A 26,705-nucleotide genomic window follows, 5' to 3' on the forward strand; every position below is an offset into this window, starting at 1 on the left:
TTTTGATGGAATTTTCAAATAACTTAGCCATTCAAATACCGCAAGGTGAAAACAACAAGAAGCACACTCACATTCGTATTAATATGTTCATAATAATACGTAAGTAAAGCTTGTTAGGCTATAGTACAGGGTGAGGCAGTGAAACGGCACGATTTCGATAGTGGTTGTCGGGCGCGGAGGGGGGTTGCGAGAGTGGGGGAAGTGACCTTGGGCGTCTAGAGTGGTGGAAGTTTCAGTAGCCATGGAGCGTTGGTCGAGTGCGCAACGTGCATATGCCGTAAAGGCATATTACAAAAACGCAGATAGTGTGGTCTCAAGGAAAGCCATTCTCCTTTGGGTTAAAACCTTTGAAGATACTGCTAGCACAACAAAGAAAAGAGGCGGCAGCACAAAAACAATCCGGACACCCGAGAACATTAATCGTGTGTGCGCGAAGCGTTGGGACGAAGTCCGCGAAAATCCGCGAGACGGCACAGCGCAGAACTTGGTCTCAGCAATCGATCAGTAAGACGGATTTTGAAGAGTGACCTTCACTATCATCCATACAAAATTCAGGTAGTGCAAGCCCTTAAACCAATTGACTACAATAACCGTATACGCTTTTGCCAGTCAATGCTTAACGTTATTGAACGAAATGAAGAAAGAGTGCATAACTTATGGATGAGTGATGAAGCCCACTTTCATCTTAGTGGGTACGTAAATAAGCAAAACTTCAGATATTGGTCCTCAGATAACCCGCAAGAACTTCATGAAAAACCTCTCCATTCTGAAAAAGTAACAGTCTGGTGCGCAATGTCATCTCGTGGAATCGTGGGGCCCTATTTTTTTGAAGATGAAGATGGCAACACAGTGACGGTAAACTCTGGACGTTATGCTGACATGTTGACCATTTTTGGTCTGCCTGGAATTGATCGACATGATCCAGATGCTGAAACACTCTTCCAGCAAGATGGTGCAACAAGCCATACTGCTAATGTCTCAATGGAATTGCTCAGACTTGCATTTCCACGGACGTCTAATCAGCAGGAATGGCGATTTCCCCTGGCCTGCCCGTTCACCAGATCTGACGGCACCAGACTTTTTTCTTTGGGGCTACCTCAAGTGCAAAGTCTTCCAGGAAAATCCACCAAGACCAAAAAGAAGACCTGAAGGAGCGAATTCGACAGGAAATTAACAACATTCCAGTACAGATGCTACGAAACGTCATGGGACAATTTCATCTCAGGCTTAGACAATGTGTGCAAAACCAAGGACAACACCTCACTGACACCATATTTAAAAAATGATTGTTTTTAAGTTAAATCTTTAATTTCCACTCTTGTACTTGAGATCCATGTTCAACTATTATGATTTTACTTGTAAATAAATCTTTGGTGGTTTTACAAAATCGTGCCGTTTCACTGCCTCACCCTGTATTAATTTGCTCATATCACAGTCCTGAACAGACACGAAATATACAACAGGAAAAAACACTTCTTTATTATTACAGTAGTTTAATGTAAAACTTATAAAAAGTAAGCATAACAATTATTAACAACAATATTAAGAAATTTGTAAAGTAACAGACCATATTGCTTATTTAAGTGATATGTCAGCAATTTAACCAAAAAACTACTACATTACAAATACAACACCAAAACATCTAACAGGAAAAAATGTCAAGGCAACATCGACTATGGCACCAAATACAAATAATAACTATCAGAGTAAAAATAATTTTGATTGTTCATATTAAACCAACCCTACAGCAGTATAGTACATCTGTACTATTTGACTACCTAATAGCTAAACTTGGTATTTAATTGTTAACTATAGTATTTATCCACATTCTAATTAACTCCACTAATTAATACACTTTGAAATACAAATTTGATTATGGGTGTTTAATTTGTACTTTACCTTAACTTACTTTCTTCTATGTACTAACTTCTCATGCCAGAAATCAGTGGGGAGAGAACAGTTTTGTAAAATATGCTGCTACGTAAAGTGTGATCCTTAAAGTTGTCTGTATCTTATATTTGAAATCTGCACTTATTTCAATTATTTAAAAATTTTACCATCAGCTTTTGATTTAATAAAGTGGTATAGGCTAATGTATAAATGCACTATTTTCCATTTTAATAAACTTATTGTTGCTCATTAAAACCTTGAAAATTTAAATGCAATAATTGATTATTACAATAAAATTTATATGTTACTTTAATAGAAGTATAATGAAGGTTACTTTAATCCTTATATCTTCATACAATAATAATTTCAAACAATTCATTTTTGTAACTTATTTCTTAAAAATTAACTAGCACAAAAAATGCATGTTATGAAGTTGTTTTAGGCTTTGTCAACTATTTTAGTAATTTTGATGAAGTTATTAATAGATCATATGAACTTTTTTTCAATATTCTCCAAACACTGCATATTACTTTTGAAAGTAAATATATTCTCTTAATGATTTCTATATGTTACATATAATCCCATCTACTGTCCTTAAAAGTACATCATAAACATCAAGTGCCAGTGCTACAATATGACAATGCATTATTACGGTATATAACTGGTTATAATTAGTACCACTGATTTAAATACAAAACAAATTTAACTTTTATTTATCGGCACATATTATTTTCAAGTAGGAACCATATATATAATGAAATTAATGTTGCTTTATAATAGATAACTTTTTTATCATCCTGTTCAAGCAAGGCTCAGACACAACGCCTTCTTGGTAGGTTTTTAGAAGGTGAATGGTACTAACATCCTACTTTTCTCAGAATGTTTCAAACATTTTCTGGTTTAATAAAAATGTAATAGAATCAAATTCTTTTCTTATAATAATGCTGTTAAAATCTATAATTTAGCAAGGAACACTAAATAATTTGTACATCCTTGAGGAAATTGAAATCTGAAGGAAAGTCCACGGAAAACACAACTCCCCTTAAAAGGGTCCTATATAAGGGAACTTCATTCTAAGGGATGGCGGTTTGAAAAACAAACAGATTTTCATAGATACAGATCCTACCAAGTTGGTGCCAGTCTAAAAAAGGGAATTATAATTTTATAACAGTCCCACAAAATTCAGAAGATTGAAGTCGTGTAGTATCCAATAGTCAGAAATAACGTAGGAGTCAATCATAGAAAAAGACACCAGCAGCTGAAATGACCAACACTCCAACACTTTGCGCAAACATGTGAACTTGGAAGTTCCTTTGAACAAAAATCCTCCCATCTTACGTATCATAAAAAATAAATCAGTGATTTCTATCAGTAAAACAAAAACAGATTCCACTATGCTCCAACTAAGTTATCTAACCAGAATTTTACAAAGCAAGTGGACAGACATCTTAAACGTCAAGTTCCAGTTGAAAATGCCACCCAGCAGGGTGACTAGCAAACTGGCTTTCCATATACTATTACCAATAAAATCAATGTTTTTTTAATTAGTTTGGTTATTATATACTATTTGACTGCCAAAATAAATTTTCTTTGACTTGGGACTTAAATTTATCAACCTATATCAGTGAAGCTCTATTTTAAAAGAAAATGAGTATGTAAGATCGTTACTGAGTATACAATATCTTACTGGTGAACAACTGCTGGTTTAGATTTCATTTATTGTTGAAAAGGTGTTGCTCTCACAATGTATGTAATAGTCTGTTGTATGGTAAGTTGTATACCATTTGTTTCAGCATATGAAGAATGCTTAACATTGTGTGTTTTACACAGGCTTGGTTGACTTATCTTGTAATGCTGTTTACATTTTTGAACGAGTAGTATGCATCAAACACAAAGCACAGTAATTTATTTCGAATTTTGTTATTTCTGAATGAAAACAATTTAAATACAATTTAAATTTGTAAATTTAGTATCTCTATTTAGTAAAATAGAGAATCAGAAATCAATGTAGCCAATTTGACCATATGCATGTTTTTACAACAAAACATATCTTAAGAAAATAAATGTTACAAACTGTTCTTGGGTGCTCACAAATAGTACTCTTGCAAAGCTTTTTTTTCCTCTCTAAATATTTACATATTATATGTTTAACACAAATTCATAGCAGTGTAAGTGGTTTTTTTTTCATTCAATAGTTTTTATTACACTATTTTCTACATCCCTTCAAGTCGTCACTTGGTAGATCTGTGGTTAAATTATTTCTTCAGAAAATGTAAAAAAATATTCAACAAATGTATTCTAAATTTTCTAATCCAAGTACACATTTTTAGATACAGGATGTTATTACTAGAAATTTTTAATCTAGTCTTAAAATGTATGTATAATATTTTAAACCAGGACATATTTTAGTAAGTACAAATTTATATTTCAACAACTATATGATCCTTAATTATTATGAAAAATCTTTCTCTAAACTATATCGTTTGATTATACTGTTAAATAAGAAAAGGGCATATATTTAATAAACATAGACCTTTTTCTCATCCTAAATTCTAAAACTATTCTTACATCTGATGGAAATATTTGAAAAAAGATACTACCCTATGTATATTATGCCCAAATTTGAATCTGGTGGCAAGATTCAAGCGGAGTGTGAAAAATGAGTCTTTATACATTCAAACTTTAACTTAAAATGTGTATCCTATGCAATCACGATTAATTTACATGTTGACACAATTATTTCAGAAAAGACAGCATAACAAAGTTATTGTCAATGGCCATGAGTTTAAGTACAATATATACAATATATTATTGATTTTATATCCTAAGTATTCACGGCTCACTCTTTAGACGGAAAACAACAATCTATAGGCCTGCTCAGAACACAATTAAAGCACTTCTATTTATCACCCATTTCTAAAGCACTAAGATGTTACTACTTTTGGAAGTACAGCTATTCTAACTTTTTACAGATTTTCTCATTTGTGCTTCCGATGCTTTGAGGACTGCTTCTCAATATGGCCTGGAACAAAACATTTAAACTATCAGTATAATATCATACGAAGTAAACCACTTTTTACGATTAAAATGTATGAAGCCTTTCGTTTTCCAATATTATTGTATTTGCATAGATTGAATCTTACGCACACATGATAAATCCGTCATCTTACATCACATTAATAGATTTACATTGTTTTGCTTTAGTTTGTTACAAATATCACAGGATTAATTGAAATCTGGTTATTTTTAAGAGTAAAAAATGTATCTTAAGAAGTTAGCACAACATATATAAGCATTGTGTGTAACAAAGATTCAGGAAGAATATTGCTCCATACTAGTTTTTAAATTTGAATTGAACAATTTTAACACAACTACACAAACACATTTTAAGGATTTATTTTAAATGTTTCAATCCTTTGATGACCACTGAATAATATAGCACCAATGGTAGTAGGTTAAATGAAGACTATCTGAATAAACAATCTTCACCCATATTCTATAGAAATTATTGCTGGGGAAAAACAATGCAGAATTAAGTTTTTTTTATTAAAAATTACGGTACCAGATTTGATTTAATATACTGAATTGAATTAATATAATATAGAATTATATTATGTTCAATTAATTATACTAAAAACTTTAGTATTTGAGTTTGTTCAGATTACTCTGATTTTGTTCTGACATGACTTTTTGGACAGAATTTAATGAAATGTGACATATTAATGTTTTATTTATTATTTTTTTAACTGGAGTTATTTATGTTTTAGCCATCTCTTCCACTCAACCTCAAATTAAACTATATGACTTTTTGGTTAGGAAACTTATGGTGACAGCTGTTCTTTAGTCCGGAAGAACAGACAATTACAAAAACAATTAACAAAACAAACAAAACAATTACCTACATACACAACTCATGTGAATTAATTTTCATTTGAAATAGGTTACTATGGTTAAACATGAAGGATAAAAATACTGTTTTTTTTTATGTAAAATTACAAAGAAAACATTTTTTAAGTGATCATAACTTAAAGACATGTCTTTTTATATTAAAATAGTTATTCATTTTGAAAATATTCTCTTAATTTTTTGCATGGTTTACTTTCCATATTCCTAGTGCAACATGATGACAAACATTTTGTGACTGAAAAAATCAAACATGTATGATTGGCTCACAAAGGATTAAAAAATCTACCTCTTTGATATGACAAGCACATTGGAATTTCAAGCAATATTTATAAAACAAACGTATAACTTATTATATTACACATTCTTGAAATAAACTTATAAGTAATTTCATACATAAATACAATTTTACCATATCAATCACACAATTGATGTATATGCAACATCATGTTGACACTCAGAGAACGGTCTAGTGGAAAGAGTCAATTCCTTATGTCGAGTGGGAAGAACAGAATCCTGATCCCCTATTTAATGCAATTATATCAACAAATCTGTCTCCAACAATAGATTATGAATATAAAATAAGCCAAGTAAATAATGTGCCAAAAAGTTGCTTAAATATTTTTTTAATATAAGAAAATATATTTATGATAGAAAAACATAATTATTGTTTATCATTACAAAAATTCTTCAATATCTATAATAGTTTAATTTTAATTAAAACCAAACAAATTACCAAGTTTAAAGCCTTTTAATATTTAAAAACAAAACGTGATTTCTCCTCCAAAGTTTTAAAAGTTATGGGCATTTACACCCCAGGAAAATATTTTTGTACGTTGTACTTCAGTTAGCAAAATATTTTATAGAAGGACATGTTATTAAATATTTTAATTTCATTTTCAACAAGCAATAAAATTTAGTTTGAAGTAAGAAAAATTTTAGACATTATTAAAAAAAACAACTGAGCTATTTTTAAAGAAAGTACAAAACTGTAAATATGTGTATTTTGCTGTCTATTTTTTTTAATTAGCAAACTCTTATTACGCAGTAACCAGAGCCAGTATACTTCAATTTTAATATTTTAAGAATTTTCAAAATCTACAGCTCAGAAGTGAGAAAAAACACAGAGCTTCTGAATTAAAATTATAGAATAATTTTAAAGGTGTGTGTGTCTTTCTTTCTGATACTTATACATTTCTATTCTAAAAGGAAAGAAATTTCTTACACAAATTCATTCAGTAGGCCATTAAAAGAAGAAAGAGTGCACTTGCAATCTGCGAGTGAAAGTTTAAATGAATGTTCTACAAATCCAAGAATGAGCAGATAGTGAGATTCAATGACCTTGGAGTTACACAAGACAAGGTGAAAGTCATGGTAGCTGCTCTTGGCTGCTGTGAATTAATAAGGAATCATTGGTCGCTTGAACTCTACAACTGTGACTTGTTAGTCCAATTATTTCATTCAGTAGGTTGACATAATTTCTCTTTAGTCTGCATGGTGACTGTATTGTTTATTCTGCATGAATATCTGTCTATCTGTTGGCATCTTAGAAACAAGCTAGATTTGAAATTTTATATGCAATCTCAGTGAAGCCTGCTATGCAACATGTGGTGTAACGTATTCATACTGTGTATAAAATTACAGATATCTACTAGGTTTCAATTCATAATAGTATGAATATATTATCGTAACACAATTTTACTTAGGACTCAATCTGTTGTTTCCTGCTACTAGGACTTCTTAAAATTTATATTTAAAAAATTCAATATTTTGAAATAAATGTTTTTTTCGTTTTTTTTTAGATAAACCCAACCTATTATTAAGTAAAGAAATATTATTCACACCCAATATATTTTGCATACGTAGTCTATATTTAGCTGTCAGTTTGATGTTTGAACAAATAAATTATTTTGTAATTGTTATCTGTTATTCACAACAATATATTTATTTTATTTCCAGTTATAATGGCGTAAAAGATAATGTGCAAATTTAAATTACTTATCATTTAAAGTGTGTTAATCTTTTCACTTATGCAGTAATTAAATAATAATACACATAAAACACAAATTTAACAAATAATAATTAATTTTCATACATAAGCCATTTACATTTTAGTGACATTTTGGTAACAAAAAATGAAACATTTCTAAAATCTTACTTTTGCATAATCTGTAAAACTGACCTAGTGAATAAAAATAAAATATATAATAAATGGTAAACAACAGAAAATTCTATGTTTTATAAATTTGTTAACTAGATCTACAAGAATTAAATTATTGTAACAAATATTAAATGTTATTAAAACTCAACTATTCCAATAAAAATACTAGTAAGTTACCTCAAAAAATGTTCTTTAAAGAAGATCTACTGTACAACTTTAATATGTTATGATTCAAATGCTAAACAGCTATCAAGGTAACTTGGCTTCCTTGACCTAAATAAATCAGTTGGTGACAGTTATTCTTCTCTATTAATATGCTCCTTCTGCTCCAAGGCAAATGCATGTCAAGGATGCTAACATAGAAATCATGTATGGACACCCAGTTAGAAAGGCCAGTATTGATGCTACTAAATTGTTATTACAAGTCTACCATAGTTTAGATTGTTTAGGTTGAATTGTTGAATAATTATTCACAATATAGCTTTCAAAGGTAAAATTATAAAAATTTAAACTAACACAAGAATTAATATATTTTCTTAGAATGACATATTTTTATTGGGGTATGTTTAGCTATAAAATATTAAGTTGGTTGTATTAAATTCTGTAACCCAAATGTCTAAGAATTAGCTTGATTGTATTCAAATTAATTACATTATTATCACACATACAAAAATAACAAAAGAAACATGCAATGATAACAGTTCCTAATGACCTTGGTGATAGTAACCTTAAGATATACTGTAACAGGTCAAAATTATTAAACAGAAATTAATAAATAATTTAAACACTAATAAACCGTAATTGTTAGGGCAGTTACATTCAAAACCCTTATGGAAACCGACAACACACTATTATTTAACTTATTTAAAGAAACAAAATTATATTTAGTACTAGGCACGTATTTTAATAAATTACTACCACATTTGCTTGCCTGTCCTTTGGGTCATAAAAATGAGAAACGCTAAAAGAGGAGCTTGACAAAGGATGAAAAATTATTAAATTAAATTACTTAATTGATGACGATAATAATGACAATATCTTTTGCATAGTAAAATCATTTTGTTATGGTACTATATTCTAAATTTTCTATTATATTCTAAGCACATTTTTGCTGTTTCATAAGTAAACAAGACATGAACTGCCTTTAAACACTCATATTACAATAAAAAGTAATAAAATTACACATATCAAAATGTCCAAAGGTCATTCTGTAAACTATAGCACTAGATTCTACACTCACTTGCCTATGGAAGAATGAATATTCTAATCAATATTACATTATCACAGCAATATTATATTAATCACCCTGAGAGTTTAACTAGGCACATAAAAGCCACCAAAATATTTCATGACTATAATTAGCTACTAAATGTTTTCTATCATCTACGTTAGAGGTGGTGTTTTTCAGAAAATCTAGTACTAAGGAAAAAAGTGTTGATCCAAACTGACAAAGAAGCTTTGACAATACGATCTTAGTGTAAGCAATTTTTACCAATTGCTTGTATGTTTGACACACATAACACTTTAAAATTAAATAATACAATAAAAAGTACACTGTGATAAATAAACAATATTAGTAGGTTATACACAAAAATAGACCAGTGGCCAGCCAAAGCAGACGGAAATTTAGCAAAAGCATGATTTCAGAGCACTTGATGGTGGTATAAAGTGTACAACATGCATTTATACGTATTTATGTATGTGTACCCTCACAAAGAACAATATTAAATTATATTATCCTTAAACTCCTAACTTCAAATGTTTATCAAGGTTATTATTGTGCTGGGTGCAAAGAATATTCAAACTACATTGAATCATACAAGTGCTGTACTTTGCCCTTAGGCCTACACTAGATATGAACTCATGTATAAACAAGAGAACACTTTGACAATACAGATGTTTCTAGAACTGTGTAAAATTTGTCAGGAACATACTCTGGAGGTTATATAAAGATTGTTTCTTCCTTCTTAAAAACATGGGTTCCCAAAAGCCTATTTTCTCAGAGGAATTTCAGGCCCCCAGAGTTAGCAAAATAATAGTATTTTTCATTACAACAGCTAAACTAATTAACACAAAATCAAAACTTTTAGAACTACTTAGAAGTATTTTATACGGGGATTCTGGTCAAAAAAAAGCTTGTATTGACTATTCCCGGGATGATTTTGGTTGCTGTTAACTACAACAGGAGACATGTTAAAGTGAAAAAATAGACTTGTTAACACAAAATGCATAATAAGAATAAATAAAAATAAATTTAATACTTTAACTTTTTCAACTAAGATAGATTCTAAGAAATTCAAACGAACGCCTCTTCTTGCCAATGTGGTGAAAGACTGACAGAATATTTGTTGTAAAATGATTTTGGACACCTATAACTCTGAAAGGAAGTAAAAGTCTTATTTTAATTCTGTAGTATGCTCCCAAGACGTTTACGTGGTTTCAGAACACTCTGTATATAACTCATTTATACAGTTGAACTTTTTAAAAAGGAATTCAACTTTTTAAAATTTGTCCTCCCTTGGGCAGAATTATTATACAGTCCTTACTCTCTTTAATCCTTCCAGTACCTACACTATTCCGTAAGTCAATACATAGAAGAACACCAGGCAGTTTTGCCTAGAAGTGCTAATGTATAAGGAAAAAAAAGAATGTCATAAAAATGACAAAATAGAATAACAATAACGTTACATAAACAAAAAAAGTATTTAGGAAAAATATACAGTCCCATAATGCAGTGCTGAAAATACCAAGAGCAAAATAAAATAAAAATACAAAAACATTATTTTATGGAAGTAGATCATCTTATCATTAAACTTTAGTTAGTTCATCCTTGCTAATAGTTAAGGAACAACTACATGCTTGTTTCTGCTACTGATTTCATTTATAATTTAATTCTCTTATCATATTTACATAAAATTCTTAAACAAATCAAACTACAGAATAATGTAAACCCCCAGCTTGTGCGCTTATTTAGTTCTCCACCAAATGTATGAATACAAAGTTTCTTACATACTTAAAATCTGATTGATAGTTATAATTGGAAATATAAACCACCGAAGACAAGGGTATTTAAAATTCCTGTATTTTCTAAATTTCCGTTAACACTACAAGATACTAAATTTGCATGAGTACCACTTATTTTATTACATCTAGATCTTAATTTTATTAATCAAACCATTTTTAAAATAATTATTAACATATATTACAAACATTGAGTTTATATGGAACAAAATTGTATGCATTAAGTTTTGCACCTATTACATACATAGATTTCAGGAATTTCCTACTAGATCATGTGCACTCTAGGGTTAGCTTTTTAGTACAGACAATCAATAAGGTCATTTTGAATATCAAAAATGTTTTGTTTTGAATATGAGAAGTAAGGTAATTTATAATAAAAAAAAGATATTGCCACTGTACTATACACCCATGCAGAAACAATGTTCATCCGTAGTTTCATTCATAGTTTCCTGACCCTTTTGGTATAGTTGTAGTTCAAGCAGGCTTGCAACCATTATACCACCACCAATTGTTCCACACTCGGCATGAGAGTCATGCTTGCTTACTCTTATGGTGAATCCTGTTCTCCTCCAGCTTTATTCTTAGGTTTATCTAAAAGCACAACTTTGATTTCAGATACGTTTCAAAATGTGAAGTCTATATCTCAAAAAGATATCAATTATTTCTATTGTATTTTCAAGTAAAAAAACCCAAATATTGTATCTATTGTACCAGGATAAGTTAATTTATTTATTTCAGACTGTAATCATAAAATACAAAATAGGTTCTCTGCAAACCTACAGTGCATGATGTTTATCACAGCAGTATGACTGTGACTGTATACGATTCAAGGCCAAACCAAGGCCATCTCTAATAACAGGCACTCAATTATGATTACACATTTATCCACATCCTGACCACAATCATCACAGAGAATGGTTACTGTTTCAAATATAGAAACGTTAACTGAACTTTAACTGTAAACAAATTCATCACTATAATAACAAATTAGTTTAATTATAAAATTAATTCTCCATCAATTTGTTAGATCCAGCATGTAAAATTTACCTTCAAACACAATGTAAAATAATTTTGTAATTATTGTAAAGAATGTTTATTATTATCTTGAATAAACAATGACCAACAACTCATCTAATGAACAGCCTTATCAAGTGACCTATTGACCTTCCTGGTGATAAAGAGAAAGTTGTGGGCTATTACATTAACCTCAAGTCTGATCTCACTTCTCACTCACCCCAGACTATGGAGTTGATCTTCTCGCCAATGAAGTAGAAGGTGCAGGCAAGAAGGACACATGCAACGATGAACGCTGCTCTCTGCGGAAGGTTCAGTACATTGAAGACATTGTACACCCAGAACCCGCTTTTGTAATGGACATAGTGCATCCTGCAAACAGAGAATTTTAAATCTCAATCCAGATAAAACTACTTTTTTGTAAAGTTTAGTTAATTGTAATACAACAAATTACAACGCAATACTACAAAGAGTTTTTATAAAAACGTTTAGGTAATGGTATTTTCACTACAAAAACGTAATATACAGTAAAATGTATACATTTTAATATAAAGTATATTTTAGTTGTTAATTACCTTTCCATTGTACTGCAAGAAAACTTTAGAATATTTACACACGTTTTTAAGTCCTATAACCCGCAGGTGATGATTTTATTGCACAGTGAAACCTTTCTAATTACCTGTGACTCAGAGGGTTAAAACCCCAATAATTTACAAATAAATGCTTCATTTACAGAATTGAAATTTTAAAAATAACATGAAAAGTGAATCCTTAATAAAAAAGTGAAAGAACAGTATTATAATAAATATAATATTTTGTATATTGGTACACGGTGACCAATAGACAGTAACATCCGAGTTTTTATTCCATATGATTTCAAAATCAGCTGTTTAAAAGTGAAAGATATGTTGATTAGTTAATTTAAGGACTGCTTCTTCAGCTTTATGGTGGATTTTGATTGATATTTCCTTCCTGGCAGCTTGAAAATTAATTATTACACAGACTAAACTATGATTAAACAGGTAAGTGGAGAGTACTTAGGCATTGGTTTAATGGCAGGGAGCGATGTAATTACTGAAGCGCTGGAATAACAGAACACTGCTAAGCCTACATGACAATTTATTGGGGCCATAATTTTTATGAAGATGCGTCCCACGTGTACTGATATGGCTGAGTTAAATTGTTCTGTTTCTGTATGGGAAGCCACAGGGATTGTTGCTGTGGATCTTCTCAACTACACTTAAAGCTTAAAAAAAACGGAGGAGGATCGGAACCACTGTATGTCGAGATCTCAAGGGAGAGGAATTCTTTTCACCTTGAAGGAATGGAAGACTATTACTGTTACAACATCCATCTGTCAAAACAGGAGAGGAAGAGACATTTCTCTTTGATCTAGGATTGCTAAGACCTTTTAAACTGAGAAAATTCCACTCCTTAGTGCCATCTTCTTGCACAATAAGTTACTGTACACTCTACCACCAATTATCTTCTTTCTCAATACATCACCATCTGGAGTGGTGATCTGCTGCTATTTACTGGGTAGCTCTGGTGTAAGTGACATCAGTTTTTGTTGTCTCTTGGGCATACAAGCAAGCCAAATACACCCTCTGGAGTACTCACTAACTAATATTGAAGTGAATTGAAAATAACTTTATTCATAAAGTATACAGTAGTATACATTGAAATACACTGTAGCATGAGAAAAAAATATCACAAACGCTCTCTGCACGCCTTACTGACACATATTTTATACAATAACCTGTGTTTCAACTTCATTTTTAAGCTGAGGTTGTAATAGGAAGCTGAAGCTGGATTGTTTTTCTGCTTACAATAAAACAATCAATTTTATTTTGATACTACAGTACATTATGAAGCTATTCACTAATATTCTTTTATGCTATTATCTTACAATTTACTATAGTTAATAAAAAGCCTTAGTTAATTTTTTAAGTTTATAAAAATACTTACAAAACTGGTTAGTGTAAACCTTTTTTTTATTTGAAAGATATTACAACTTTACATTATGTTACAGCATAAAAATAACCATTATAAAGGAGTATCGAGGTATCCCACAGAACAAATGAGTTATAGCACAGACGGACTGCCCTTTGACTTTTTTATCCTCAAAAGGAGCTTTCTTCCATGGAATAAGAGAAACTTATGTAGCAAGTTTCAAGTCCCTTGGATCTTTCTATCGAGAGTTTTCGCACAGATGGACGGACAGATTGCCGGATAATGACACAATTTCAAGGAGGCCCTGTCGGGTTCTTAATAAATGGGTGGTCAGTGAAGTTGGAACTTTCGAGTCCTCTATTAGCTCAGTATTTCATCAAAATAATCAAATCGGTCAATATACACCCATTGAAATTTTAAGGTAGAACCTGATCAATGTGGTGCCTCCATATTTGGTCGTCATCCATTAAGAATCAATCTGCAGTGGAGATGACCTTCTCTTTTTTGCACTTGTCCAAAACTTCACTTATTTCATGTCTCTCGGTAGTCCCTGGCTTGTACTCAGGTGTTGATGTATATTGTTCAAGAAGGTGAAGCATATATATATATATATATATATATATATATATATATATATATATATATATACTATTTGTGTCCTCAATTTGTGAACCTATATTGTAATTTATTTCTTTTTTCCTATTGAAAATTATAATCCAACATTTATGAAAAATATAAAATAACATTAAGTAATGCAGTAAATTATATATAGGGGCTTATACAACAACTCTTGGTTTTCAATGTTAATTACATCATGGAAAATTCATTACTAAATTTACTAAGTCATTTAAAATAAGATTTGCAATATAAAAAAACTCCTTTCTCCAATGTTGCAGGTTTTCACTAATTTTCAATTAATTAATATTAATTTTATAGTTTTTAAGTTTGTTCTTGTTTGCATTGTTGCTAAATTAATCCAAACGTAATGAATTTAATATATGTAACAATCCTATTTTTAACAAAATGTTAAAATTTAGATTAGTTTTTGAGCAGTGTATAAATATGTCCAACCAAACGACAAATATAAATTCTGACAGGTAATACGCAAAGATGAAAATGTAAGTGTGTAAACAAATCATCATATCTCATAGTAAGGTAAACTTGTTTTTTTCATTCATTTTTTAAATATGTACTGAAAGAGAACAAAATTGTGCTTTTGTATTAACTGCACCTTTATGAAAGTTCATATTCCTAATTATGTGTTGAACTCTATACAGGGTTTAATATTGTAGTAGATTTACTTATTCTAATTCCAAAAGCATAAGTTAGTTTTACAATTTTTTTATTCATAAAAATATAACTCACCATGATATATATGTTAACTGGAAGACAATGAGAGCTAATAACCCTTTAGATCTTGAAGGATATTTCCGATAAGTAAGAAATAGTTCAAGGGCTGTAAAAAACATGATGTTTGTGTGCATTATGTGATTAAGCCATGTAGGAAAGTACGGATCCATAGCTTTGGGCAACACCAGATCACGGTCCACTGCATACAGGCCCCAGAACGTGACACCCACAAACTGGAACATATCATGCAAGATTAATTGGAAAATGATACTCCGCTATGTTAACACAATATTCTGGATAGTATATACCAATTGTTCTATGACAAACAAATCATCTGGGATCAACATAAACTGTATAGCCAGACAGCTTTGCAGACTGTGGATTCCTGTGTATCTAGGATTGTTATCAGGTCGTTTCCTCTCTTAAGAGGATCAAAATGTTATTGTTTATTAGGTCACACGCCTTGAGGGAATTGTGGGAAATGAGAGCTGACAGGAAACAACACGATCTCGAACCATTCTATGGAATCCCCAGGTGTGTTGCTTTTAGAGCTATCTCGTAATGGATGGATAAAAACACACTAATAGATAGAGAATATTGCTAGGCTTATGAATAAGTAAACTTGTTAGTTGAGCATTAGCAAAGCTCAACACTCAAGGGGTTTGGAAAAATTTCATTTCTGTCTGTCTGTCTATTCGGACAATATCTCTAAAATAAATTAACCTATAGACTTAAAATTTTGCATGAAGCTTCATGTCTATATAGGCAAGAAGGTAAAGTTTGATGGTCATCCATATTAATCCAAAATTTGCCTCAGCAACAGAAAATATTTTTGTATTAGTCTTATGGGTAACTGTTATTGCAACGAGAAAATCACAGAATGGATAAATTTGTAAACAAACTAAATACAATCATATGACATTTTTACATGTGGCATAATAAAATATATAGTTATAGACTTGAAATTGTATGCAACCTGAGAGAAGTATGTCTAAACGACATATGGTAGAGCGTATTGCTGACCTGTCTTAATCTACATAGATCTTCCTATTGGTTGGAATCTCTTCATGGGCAGATATCACAGGGTATGAATTTCTGACAAAATATTTTCACAGAAAGGGTATCATTTAACTAGAGATAAATATTCTTTAGGCTATGCAATAAGCAAAACAAGACTGGAAGACTTATAATGTATAAATAATACATGACAAGACATTTATCTAGAATTATGGTACCAGTTAGCAATTTCAAATAAATATAAGGAAGGAGGAAAAAGGAAGCTGATTACTTAGATGCTTCACTGGATGTGTTAACAGATTTTGTTGAAAAAAGACCGTTGGAATTGTTACAAAAATTGAAAAATAGTTAACAGCTTGTATTTCTTTTATAATTGATGCAAAAGAGCTGATACCTTTCAAATGTTAAAATATTTGTTGCTACCGGCTTGTGCAAGCATACCTATAAAGTAATCCTGCTTGCTTATCGGTTGACGGATTTTGTTGGAATAGGTACTATTGGAATTGCTATAAAACTTGATAAATAGTTGGTATCTTGTGCATTTCTTATAACTGTTCTGGTTTTTTTGTTATTTGATTTAACAACGGATTTCCTTGGAAAAAGTACCATTGGAATAATTATAAAACGTACTAAATAGTTGGTATCTTTTGTATTTTTTTAACTGTACTGAGATTTTTGTTATTTGTAATTCTCAGGTGCCTTTTTGTTAGTAATAAAGCAAATCCCATCATTATTTTTTTAGATTTTTCTCTTATATATCTTGGCCTATCTATGTGCAAATTTTGATAGCTGTAGTTATACTAGTTCTAGAGATAATTTTTGTAATACAAAATGGCAGCTAGCGGCTAAACGAGACATTATTTGACCTATGTTTATATGATATTTTTTGTTTGAAATGATGTTTACTATCACCCACAGAAATTTGTGACACCCTTTTGTGAACAACCTGTATATAGCCCTACTTATAAAACTAATTCAATTTATAATATTTCAGATTTGGGTTCAAAATGTACCAAAAACATTGTAGGTCTATTGGCCTAAAATAAGGCTACAATGTTTTTGGTACATTTTGAACACAAATCTGAAAAATACGTTTTGGTAGCTTATTACAGTTAAAATTATTGTCAAGTAGACCGACCTAACTTTTGTCCATGAACTGAAATCCCCAATATACACTATGTTGTAGAATATTACATAAGAAATAAAGTCAAAAAACGTGACAACTCACTGATAAATTAGAATAGAATATTAATTTTTGCCGATTATAGTTGGAATTATAAACAATTAATCAATAGCAAGACGTGATCATTTTTGTTAGACATATATACAAAATTCCTGAAATCTTAACCAAGTTACTAAATAACCCACTAAAAAATAAAGCAGTGCTAAAGTATACCAATCAACTTACCATTGCAACAGGGAATGCCAAACTGGAGTGAAAGAAATCTTTGAGTTTTGCCATTTTTGATTGGCTTGGGTCAGTCACAAAAATGTCGATAATACAACACATTGTAAAGTAAAGCGACTGCATTATCTGTGGAAACAAAGTTATGTAATAATATTGTGATAAATGAATTCAATATGACAAACTTACAATATATTATTCTATAGAAACTATAATTCGAAACTAATGTCCGCTTAACTCTAGAAAGAACTAATAAATACATGTAGGTTCATCCAGGTTCATAGTCAGGGTGGTTCTTTTCAAGCTTTCCATAACATTATAAAGAATGAGGCTGCAGTATAATAAGGGGCCACCACCACAATAGAATTATAGTATATCCTTAAAAACAGTAAAAAGTAACTAAATAACTGTTTTGTTTTTTACATTTTATAGATACACAACAGATAGTTTTTATATAACGTAATTCGTGTCAAAATTTTTGTTTCTATAATTCATATAATCATAAATATGATTCTATTGTGGTGGTGGCCACATCGTTGTGCCCAGGTCCAGCAAACATTGCAAAGATATGGTATTTCGGTAAATATTAAGATCAGTGACTACCCCTCCAATCGCCGTAATTTTTTGCATACTAACACAGGTTAACGTAATTTCACCAAAAAAAATAGTCCCGATTATCGCTAACATATAAAAACCAGTTTTTCGGCAGTACAATGTTGGTAATACAAAACACATAAATAACAAGATTTTCGACTATCAAACTAAAAACAATGGCCGACCATGGTCGTTTTGATGAGTTGACAGTAGTCACGTGACAAACAGGAAAGTTTCCGATTGGCCGGGCGGATCACGTGACCTATAGGACGGCTTCGATTGACCGCCAGACGTAAACAAACAAACCCACATGGACAAGGAATAATTAGTGAAGTTATGGTATTTATTTACAATACCGTGACCATGAAAAATGGACTTTTTTTCATGGATTGGGCACTTATAGCCAAGTATTATTATCACAGGTGCATATAAACTGGGGGGAAAGTATATCATTGTATTATATTGATGCCTTTCGGGCATTATTACATTAAAAATGGAAAATAACCGACAAAATTTTGTCGAACAACACTTGGAGGGTTAAGGATCAGGGGCATCACGTGATCTGGGATTCGACTTTTGCAAGCTCGAGTTAATTTTTTTTTCTAAAAGAGCAAGCAGTGTGCAGCACTGCGCAGCGGGCAGGCATCGTTGACAGGATTAACGTCATCATTTCAGTAAAAATTGCCAGAGGTACTGTCAAAAACAGAGTTTTCAGAGGATTTCAAAAAATCGTAACTCCTTTGATTTTTGTTGCCGACGAATTTTTTCTTCACTATTGTTTTCAGGAAAAATTGTAGTTTTCAGGAAAAAAAATGAACATACCTTTCCATGGTCACGATATTGTAAATTGATACCAAGTTATTGACATGGCGTGCGATGGTTCTTGTCACACGCTAAACAGACCCTAGCTTGCCTATTCAAACTTGCCCGCTGCGCAGCGCTTTGCGCTGCTTGCTCTTTTAGAAAAAAAATTAACTCGAGCTTGCAAAGTCCAAGCCCAGATCACTCCATGACTGCTTACACACACAACACTCAGACAGAACTAACGCAGGTTTCATTACAGGCAAAAGATAAGCGGCGCGCATTTATCACTGATAAAATAAGACGAGTTTATACTAGAAGTAGTACCTGGACTACTGCCCTACGAACTAATAACACCAAAAAAACGAATAAATGATCTGTCAATCAGGTTTTTTTTAATTATATTTTTTTCAAAATTTGTTTTGGGGGGGGAGAAAACGGTTACGGCGATAATCGGGACTATTTTTTTTTTTTTTCGGTTAAATTACGTTAACCTGTGTTAGTATGCAAAAAATTACGGTGATTGGAGCGGTAGTCGCTGATCTTAAGATTTACCAGTATTTCTGATCAAAGGAAAGGTTGGTAAAATTTAGACCGTATTAGACTAAATTTGAATTTGGTTCGATATGGAATGGCCATAGTTAAATTAGACTTACTCTTCACTCCATTTATCAAGACTAATACTGAAGGCCTAGTCTCTAAATTCCATCCATTCAAAATACAAAATAATCAACAAAATCGGGTTAGCAAAAATAATTAAAATACTAATCAGCTATTTATTTTAGTTTCTTTTGAACACCATGCTACTTTAAATTATTACCACAGGATACTTACAGCATTCCAGAAGGTTAAAAATTTAAATTTCCCTCCAAATGCTGACATTATAGGGGACACATCTTTTGGCACAACAACGAAAGTAAAATCATAATAAACACTGTAAGCAAATTGTATTGCTGCAACTATGTGAAATATTGTAATCACAGCTTTATAAGTACCGGTTTTCCTTGCTGATTCCATTATCTAAGTTGTAGGTTAAAATACTAGCAAAGTGTTTTAATGTCTTTAAAATCAACCATTGAAGATATTAAGAAAGTTGGAATGATTCTTTATGAACTAGGATAATCGTGTTTACTTATGTTGTGTTATCTCCGAGTTCAATGGAAAGATACAAATCCAAAACGCGTTTTTTAAATTGCCCTTGGCAAGCAGTTTGTGTTTTAAATATGAACACTGTCAAACGGAATAAGCACACGTATGTAAAATAGCAATAAAATAATTTGACTAGAAGATAATACAATGTTTATGAAACTGCAAGCCCAGCCTACACTGTAAATCACGAGTGGTGATATTATGAATGGCAACAGAACACTAGTGTTTACAATAAATGACACCATGCACTGGACATAGACACTACACCACTAACACCGAACACCGAAACCACATACACGTTGACTTGACTGACACAGTCACACACACAATAGGCAGTCTGCAGACGACGCGTCGGATTGTGGGAAGAAAGTCGATATTTTAGATCAGCTGGTCAACAATTGGGATAATATTTTTCAAATCAAGTCTAACAAAGATTATGTGTTAACTTTTTAACTCTTTGGTGAGTGTAAATACAGTACTATAAAATATTTAACAAACACGACAAAAACAATTATTACAATACCTCGAAAAATATTATATACTATAACATGACAACTTTTATTTCATAATGTTGTATTAAAATCGAAAAAAGTACTTTGTGTAACATTTTATAAAGTTTCGATGTAATATTTAGAAGTAGGATAAAGGCTTAATCCGTAACTGTGATAAGGCTGTGGCTCTCTAATCAGGGCCAATTTTGCTCCTTTTTTTAGTGTAAACGAACATTTTGGAGCCCTCTTCCAAATAAGATAAAGGAATCATAGTAGGAGGGATCTTCTCTGGAAAATTAAAAAATAAATACTAATTGAGTTATACTAGTAATGAATTGATCTAAAATTTTCAGGTCAACTCAACGCATGCTTAAATATTCATTAAAGGCAATAGAAATGTATTTCTCAATCAATACATATTATGCACGTAGAGAATTGTCAAAGTTAAATAATTAAACACATTGCATTAAACCCGTTTACATAAAACATACAGAAACTCTTGTTGGGTAGTATCATTATAAGATACATTTGCAACTAGCCATCAAAAAGCTTGCAGTATTAAGTGTAGAATTAAACAGCCATTACAAACTGAAATACGTAGAAATTAGATACATAAAAATACGAACAATACTTGAGAGAGAGAGCATCAGCTGCTTTATTGTTTTTACCAGGATAGTAGATGATATCGTATTTTAAACAGGATAGTTCTAATCTCCACCTCATTATTAAATCTTTTTTTATACTTTTCCATTGTGAATATTATCAAACACGAAGCTAACAGATTATTCATCGGTTACAACCACAAAGAATTATCTAGTAAAAATATTTCTCCATTTAACTATAGCTTTTACTATAGCTTACGCATCTCTCTCCATAGCAGAATGTCATTGTACACTAACTCTAAGTGCTGGGAGAAAAAATGCAACAGGACGATTGCATTGCAAACATTTGGCCCCAACCGTATAACCAGAAGTGTTGGTTTAAATTATAGAGTTCCTAATCATCAGTTGTTTTAGTTACAGACATATATTTTTCAGTTTATAGAAATCAGCCGTTTTGATTGTACCCATCAGGACAGTTTTACAGTGGGTTAAACCATATAGAAAACTGAGGTATCCATTTAGCGTGATGTGAAAACAAACCTGTAGCACGGCACAATGAGTCATTATGTAAAGGAAGTCCAAGAAGTAGCCTGAGAGATTTCTAATCAAATTATCAATAACTCATTGGAAATTTGTGACTCCAAAGTGGATTCGACAAAACTGATGCAAATTTTCACATGATTCAAAAGCACTGTAGATTTTATCCTGGTCTGGAATATAAATCTATTAAATTAATTGTACTAAACGCGCTGTACTGGGATATTTGTATAATGATATCATCAATATTTTGTAGAAGGTAAGCATCCAGAAGAGTATATATGTTAACAGTCTGAAAGTAATCCATTTCCAACCATATTTTGTTGTTACCATTAGTGTGACCAGTACTTGGGTTCGCCATGGAGATTTGTTTGGTTCGATAATCCTTCAATAGTCTGTCTACCGTTTCTAATTAACTCGTTATAACTTTAATAATATACAATATTCTTTATTGATATGATCTTGAAGAAAAGTACGTTGCATCAGTCAATTAATAAAATACATTTATTTATTTATTATTAAGCTATCTTCTTCACGAGTCAAGGAATTCTTTTTCAGTGTATATCTCTTGTATGAGTACATTTTCCAAATAGTTGTTTGTAGCTCCTCTCCAAAGTGCTATCCCACATCGCAGGTATGACTCAAATAATGCAAAGTAGGTTATCTTAGCTGTGTCTATGCGACTCACTTGTTTTATTCTTCGTATCACATAGGTGCCTGAACTTAATTTTTACATAACTGATCAATATGGGGTTTCCAGGTTAGACTTGAGTCCACTACAATCCTGAGATGTTTTTGTTTCCTTTCCATCCAATATGTCAGTCAATTACTGTCAGATTTATGTCTTTGTGTTTGGCATAGAAGTTTATTTGTACAGTTTTATTTTCATTCAGAAGTAAGTCATTTGAGGAACAGTATTTTTAAGTCATTCTGAGTGTTTGTTCGGTTGATTTGCCTGATAAGATGATAACTGTATCGTCTGCATACATTACTGATTATTCATCATTAATAAGAATGAGACTTGACAGCTATTTGCATATGGTCAACAGAGAGGTGAGCAAAGAGTTCAGCTGGACAGACAGCCACTGTTGCAAGACGAAAATCTGTGAAAGTGTCCTTACTACATCCAAAGTTAACTGCTACAGATGAATGAATGTTGCTTTAATATATCATGTCTAATAATGTCAGCACAAATATCCTGCAAAATGGAAAGGAAAACTATATCAGTGATCCACTTATTTTTCATGATTATAATCTTTAAATTTGTTACATAGTAACACTGCGTTGAGATTGAAAAGCTGTTAACGCCATATCAATTGGTCCCTGGCCTGGATAAACTTTAATTTTAAAACTCTTTACATATTTCTACTTACAAACTGGCAGAACTACTATTGTCTCTTAACACAACTGCAACTGTAGCTGTCGAAAAACATAGTTGTGTTCTAGTAATAGATTCACTAAGAACTTTGAATCTCGGGAGGAGATTCCCCTAGACCTAAAGGCCCCACTGACTGACCTAGTAGGGTGGAACGTTGGTATAGGGCAATAAATAGTTTTCTGTTTTACACATTCTAATAGTGAACAAATTTGCCTTTTTATGTGAGAAGTAATTCTACAAAGTTTTATTTTGCTAGAAACACATCTTGACGTGCCGCAAAAGCCTTAAAAATAGTGTTTGTCTACATTACATACATTGTCAAAATTTCAAGAATTTTATTTTTTGCTATGGTATTTTATGTTTATTATTTCAATTTAATTCAAACTAAGCCTAAAATAATGACAAAAAATTAATTGGCTGCCATCATCATTTTATAGGCCCACTTAGTAGGTAATAAAACTTGAAAAAACAAAGGTTTTTAAAAATGTACTTTTTTGGCTTTGCTGTAGTAAGATATTAGTAGATATAATATTGTAATTATTTGTCTTTGCCTAAAATGTATTAAAGAATTTCCCCTTTTCTTTTTATACTACAGTTATAATATTGTACCAACTGAAAGAGTAGAAAAGGTATTAACCTATGAAATAGTTAAACATTCTAAAACATTAAACATTCTATTCATTAAACACATTTGTATTCATAAAATATAAATAATAGACAAATTAATTAAACATTGTAAAAAAGCTAAATTAATATTAAATGTTCTCAATTATACATGTTAGGTAAAATGTCTCTTTGTTTCAAATTTTGGCATCAACTTGTATGAAGCAATTCTGACTTTGACAAATTCATTTCTTTCTTCGAGACCGCAAACACCGCAGAGTGATAATTCTGTTACAAGATTGATTACTTTTTCCACTGCTTGTGTATGACAGGGAAAACGTTGGAAAATCAATAGAATGCATCAGGCCATCTTCTCTTAATTCACTTATGTACTTGGCTAAGTCCTCATCAGTCACGTGCTTTGTCATTTGTGGTACGGTGATTGTTACGTCAGCCCAATTGATAATGTCGATGTAATCTTCAGCTTTGAAGTTGAGTTTAGGTATCACAAACTTCCGTACCTCATTCTTCTGTTCTGACCTTGCCTTCAAAAGTCGTCGGAGGCCTAACTCCCTTATGTGTTTTCTCTCATCACTTAACATGCAGAGCAGCATGTTTTCAGGGTGAGCGTAGTAGTCGTTTATTTGAAAAACTGGGTAGATTATTTTGAGTTGCTCGTCGGAAAGGTAACGTGAAAACTAAATCAGTCTCTACAAGTGTTTGGCTCCATTTATACAAAAGGGTTTCAGCTTAATGTGACACCAGATGGGAGCGTACACCTTAACTACATAATCTGTTAACGTTTTCAGGTTTTCTGAAGGGTTCTCTGTTCCAACAAACAACCAGAGAATGTGACTAGCCAACGTCAGCCATCTTGAATGTGCTAACTTTCCTGGTTTCTTCATAGCTAGATCAGGGAGGCAGATCCCACTTTAGACTGATTTACAAATTTCCAGTAGTTTTTCCAGTAGTACTAATATATTGTTTCACTTTTAAGTCTGGAAGGTTATTCTCAATTGGTGAGTATGTAACTACTGGAAGCTCATGACATTTTGTCAAGTAGTTTGCTAATGCTCCTCCGAACTCATTAGGTCCTTTTGTTTTTCCATCTAATGCACAAAACACGTGGTGCAATGGCAACTCGTTGCAATGAAACTAACATATTAGCCACTGCAAAGACTTATGAATGTTCTTTTCTAAAGGGTGATAACATCATTATTGAAATGTTGTAGATGGAGCTTATATTGGTTATTGTTAACTTAATTACATTAAAAACATAAAACCAATATTTAACACTTTTATGTTTTGTGAGGCCTTTCGATAGCAAGGCCATCTTCTTCAGACAAGCCTTGCTATCGAAAGGCCTCACAAAAAAATAAAAGTATTAAATATTGGTTTTATGTTTTTAATGTAATTAAGTTAACATCATTATTACCTCCAGTCTTTGTAGCAGTGCCTTCACATCCAATTGCAGTTACACTGTTCATGTTCAAATCACAGTCACTATTAAAATACTCAATAATACCTTCTTTGATGCCTTCACCTGTAGGTGCAACGTGCGACAGAAATAAAGAACCAGATTTTTCAACTATCGTAACGTGTTCTTCAACGACAGTCTTTCTGTAAAATTTGTTCCCCTTTTCTCTTTAACAATTATCTTATCATTTCTGACATCAAAAAAACAACCCTTTGTTCTCTAAAACTTTATTGTTGACACTAGTTGCAACTGCCTTTTTTTCAATAACTGGCTCTAGCTCTTCGAAGTTTCATCCTGTCAATGACGTTACTTTTGTTCTCCTCAGAAATAATCCCCACATCTTTAAGAACCGCGCTTGCTATAGCTGCTGCAACCCTGTCTGAAACCCCAATTCTGTCACAGATAGAAGCTACTGTCGGTAGTTGTAACATATTTTTTGTTAGAAGAGGTGGAAGGCTTTTCATCGTCAATTGATTCCGCTAAAAACTCATCTTCTATATCATATTTTTCAGGTTGAAGTACATCAATTTCAATCATATTATCTGATTCTACCTGCAATTTGCTATCAAAAAGCATCATTTTGTGTTGTATCAGCCGCCTTAGCTTCCAACTTTTGTTTGTATTTAAGCTCTTGTCGAATCACCTTTAACTTTTGATCCTCTCTCTGGCTCAAATTCTTAGTAACCGACTTATCAAGTATGCTGATATACATTCTCCAGTCAGTTCTTTGATCTATACAAAAATTTTGTTCAACGCACATTTTGTTTGTACACTTACACTCTGAGAACAACTTACACTTGCAAGATGCTATATCAAAAAGATGCTTACTTTCATTTAAAAGTTTGTCCACTGCTGTCATAATTTTCTTTCCCTTTTCTTCCCTTTGATCTCAATATATTTCTATTCTTGTCATTATAAGCTTTTCCCATTGCAACATACGGGTACGAGACACTGTAGGAATTGATGCCTTAACCCAAACATTTTCAACTTTATCCATAACAATATCTAATATATCACTCACCGTTGGCTGTTTTGGTGATATACCAGGTTTCAACTCAATATGTCAAATATAAATTTAATACTTTATGACAACATTATAGGTTGGTAAATAAGTATCACTCAGTACTTTAGGATATCCAAAAATGGGACATTCCCACTGAAGTCTAGTCTGAACTCGCTTTAACAACAAATCCGCCATCTCACTAACAAAAAACATCAGCAATTGAACTGGACTGACCTCTCTGAGGCATAGAGAGTCAAGTCGTAACATGAAACAATGGACTCCCCTTCCCACCAACTTCCTGCAGATATCATATTCCCCCTCTGCTCTAACTGTACATACTATGTCACCAACTGTGA

The 26,705-nt window shown here is 31.8% G+C and overlaps 1 protein-coding gene across 2 annotated transcripts; it reads right to left on the reverse strand.

Annotated features, from left to right (window-relative positions):
- Window positions 1-1,455: 1,455 nt before the first annotated feature.
- On the reverse strand, window positions 1,456-20,591 carry LOC124362444 (androgen-induced gene 1 protein-like). Of its 2 annotated transcripts, XM_046816954.1 has the most exons (6): window positions 19,944-20,591; window positions 17,718-17,843; window positions 15,308-15,525; window positions 12,210-12,361; window positions 11,521-11,566; window positions 1,456-4,912 (listed from the first exon to the last, which is right to left on the reverse strand). In XM_046816954.1, the coding sequence occupies exons 1-5, from the start codon at window positions 20,124-20,126 to the stop codon at window positions 11,523-11,525; spliced, it is 723 nt and encodes a 240-aa protein (XP_046672910.1). In that variant the 5' UTR covers window positions 20,127-20,591; the 3' UTR covers window positions 1,456-4,912; window positions 11,521-11,522. The 2 variants fall into 2 exon arrangements, with proteins under 2 accessions (XP_046672910.1, XP_046672909.1); XM_046816953.1 differs by lacking the exon at window positions 11,521-11,566 and having other exon boundaries at window positions 19,944-20,590.
- Between the last annotated feature and the right edge of the window lie 6,114 nt (window positions 20,592-26,705).

This window comes from Homalodisca vitripennis, chromosome 5 (genome assembly GCF_021130785.1).
Source record: "Homalodisca vitripennis isolate AUS2020 chromosome 5, UT_GWSS_2.1, whole genome shotgun sequence".
NCBI lineage: Eukaryota > Metazoa > Arthropoda > Insecta > Hemiptera > Cicadellidae > Homalodisca > Homalodisca vitripennis.

Coding starts and splice junctions, on each gene's coding strand:
- LOC124362444 (XM_046816954.1), bottom strand. CDS start 20,126: ATGGAATCAGCAAGGAAAACCGGTACTTATAAAGCTGTGATTACAATA. Junction 15,526..17,717: donor TGGCATTCCCTGTTGCAATG/GTAAGTTGATTG, acceptor GATATGTTCCAG/TTTGTGGGTGTCACGTTCTG. Junction 12,362..15,307: donor CAGTTAACATATATATCATG/GTGAGTTATATT, acceptor CTCTGTTTGCAG/GATGCACTATGTCCATTACA.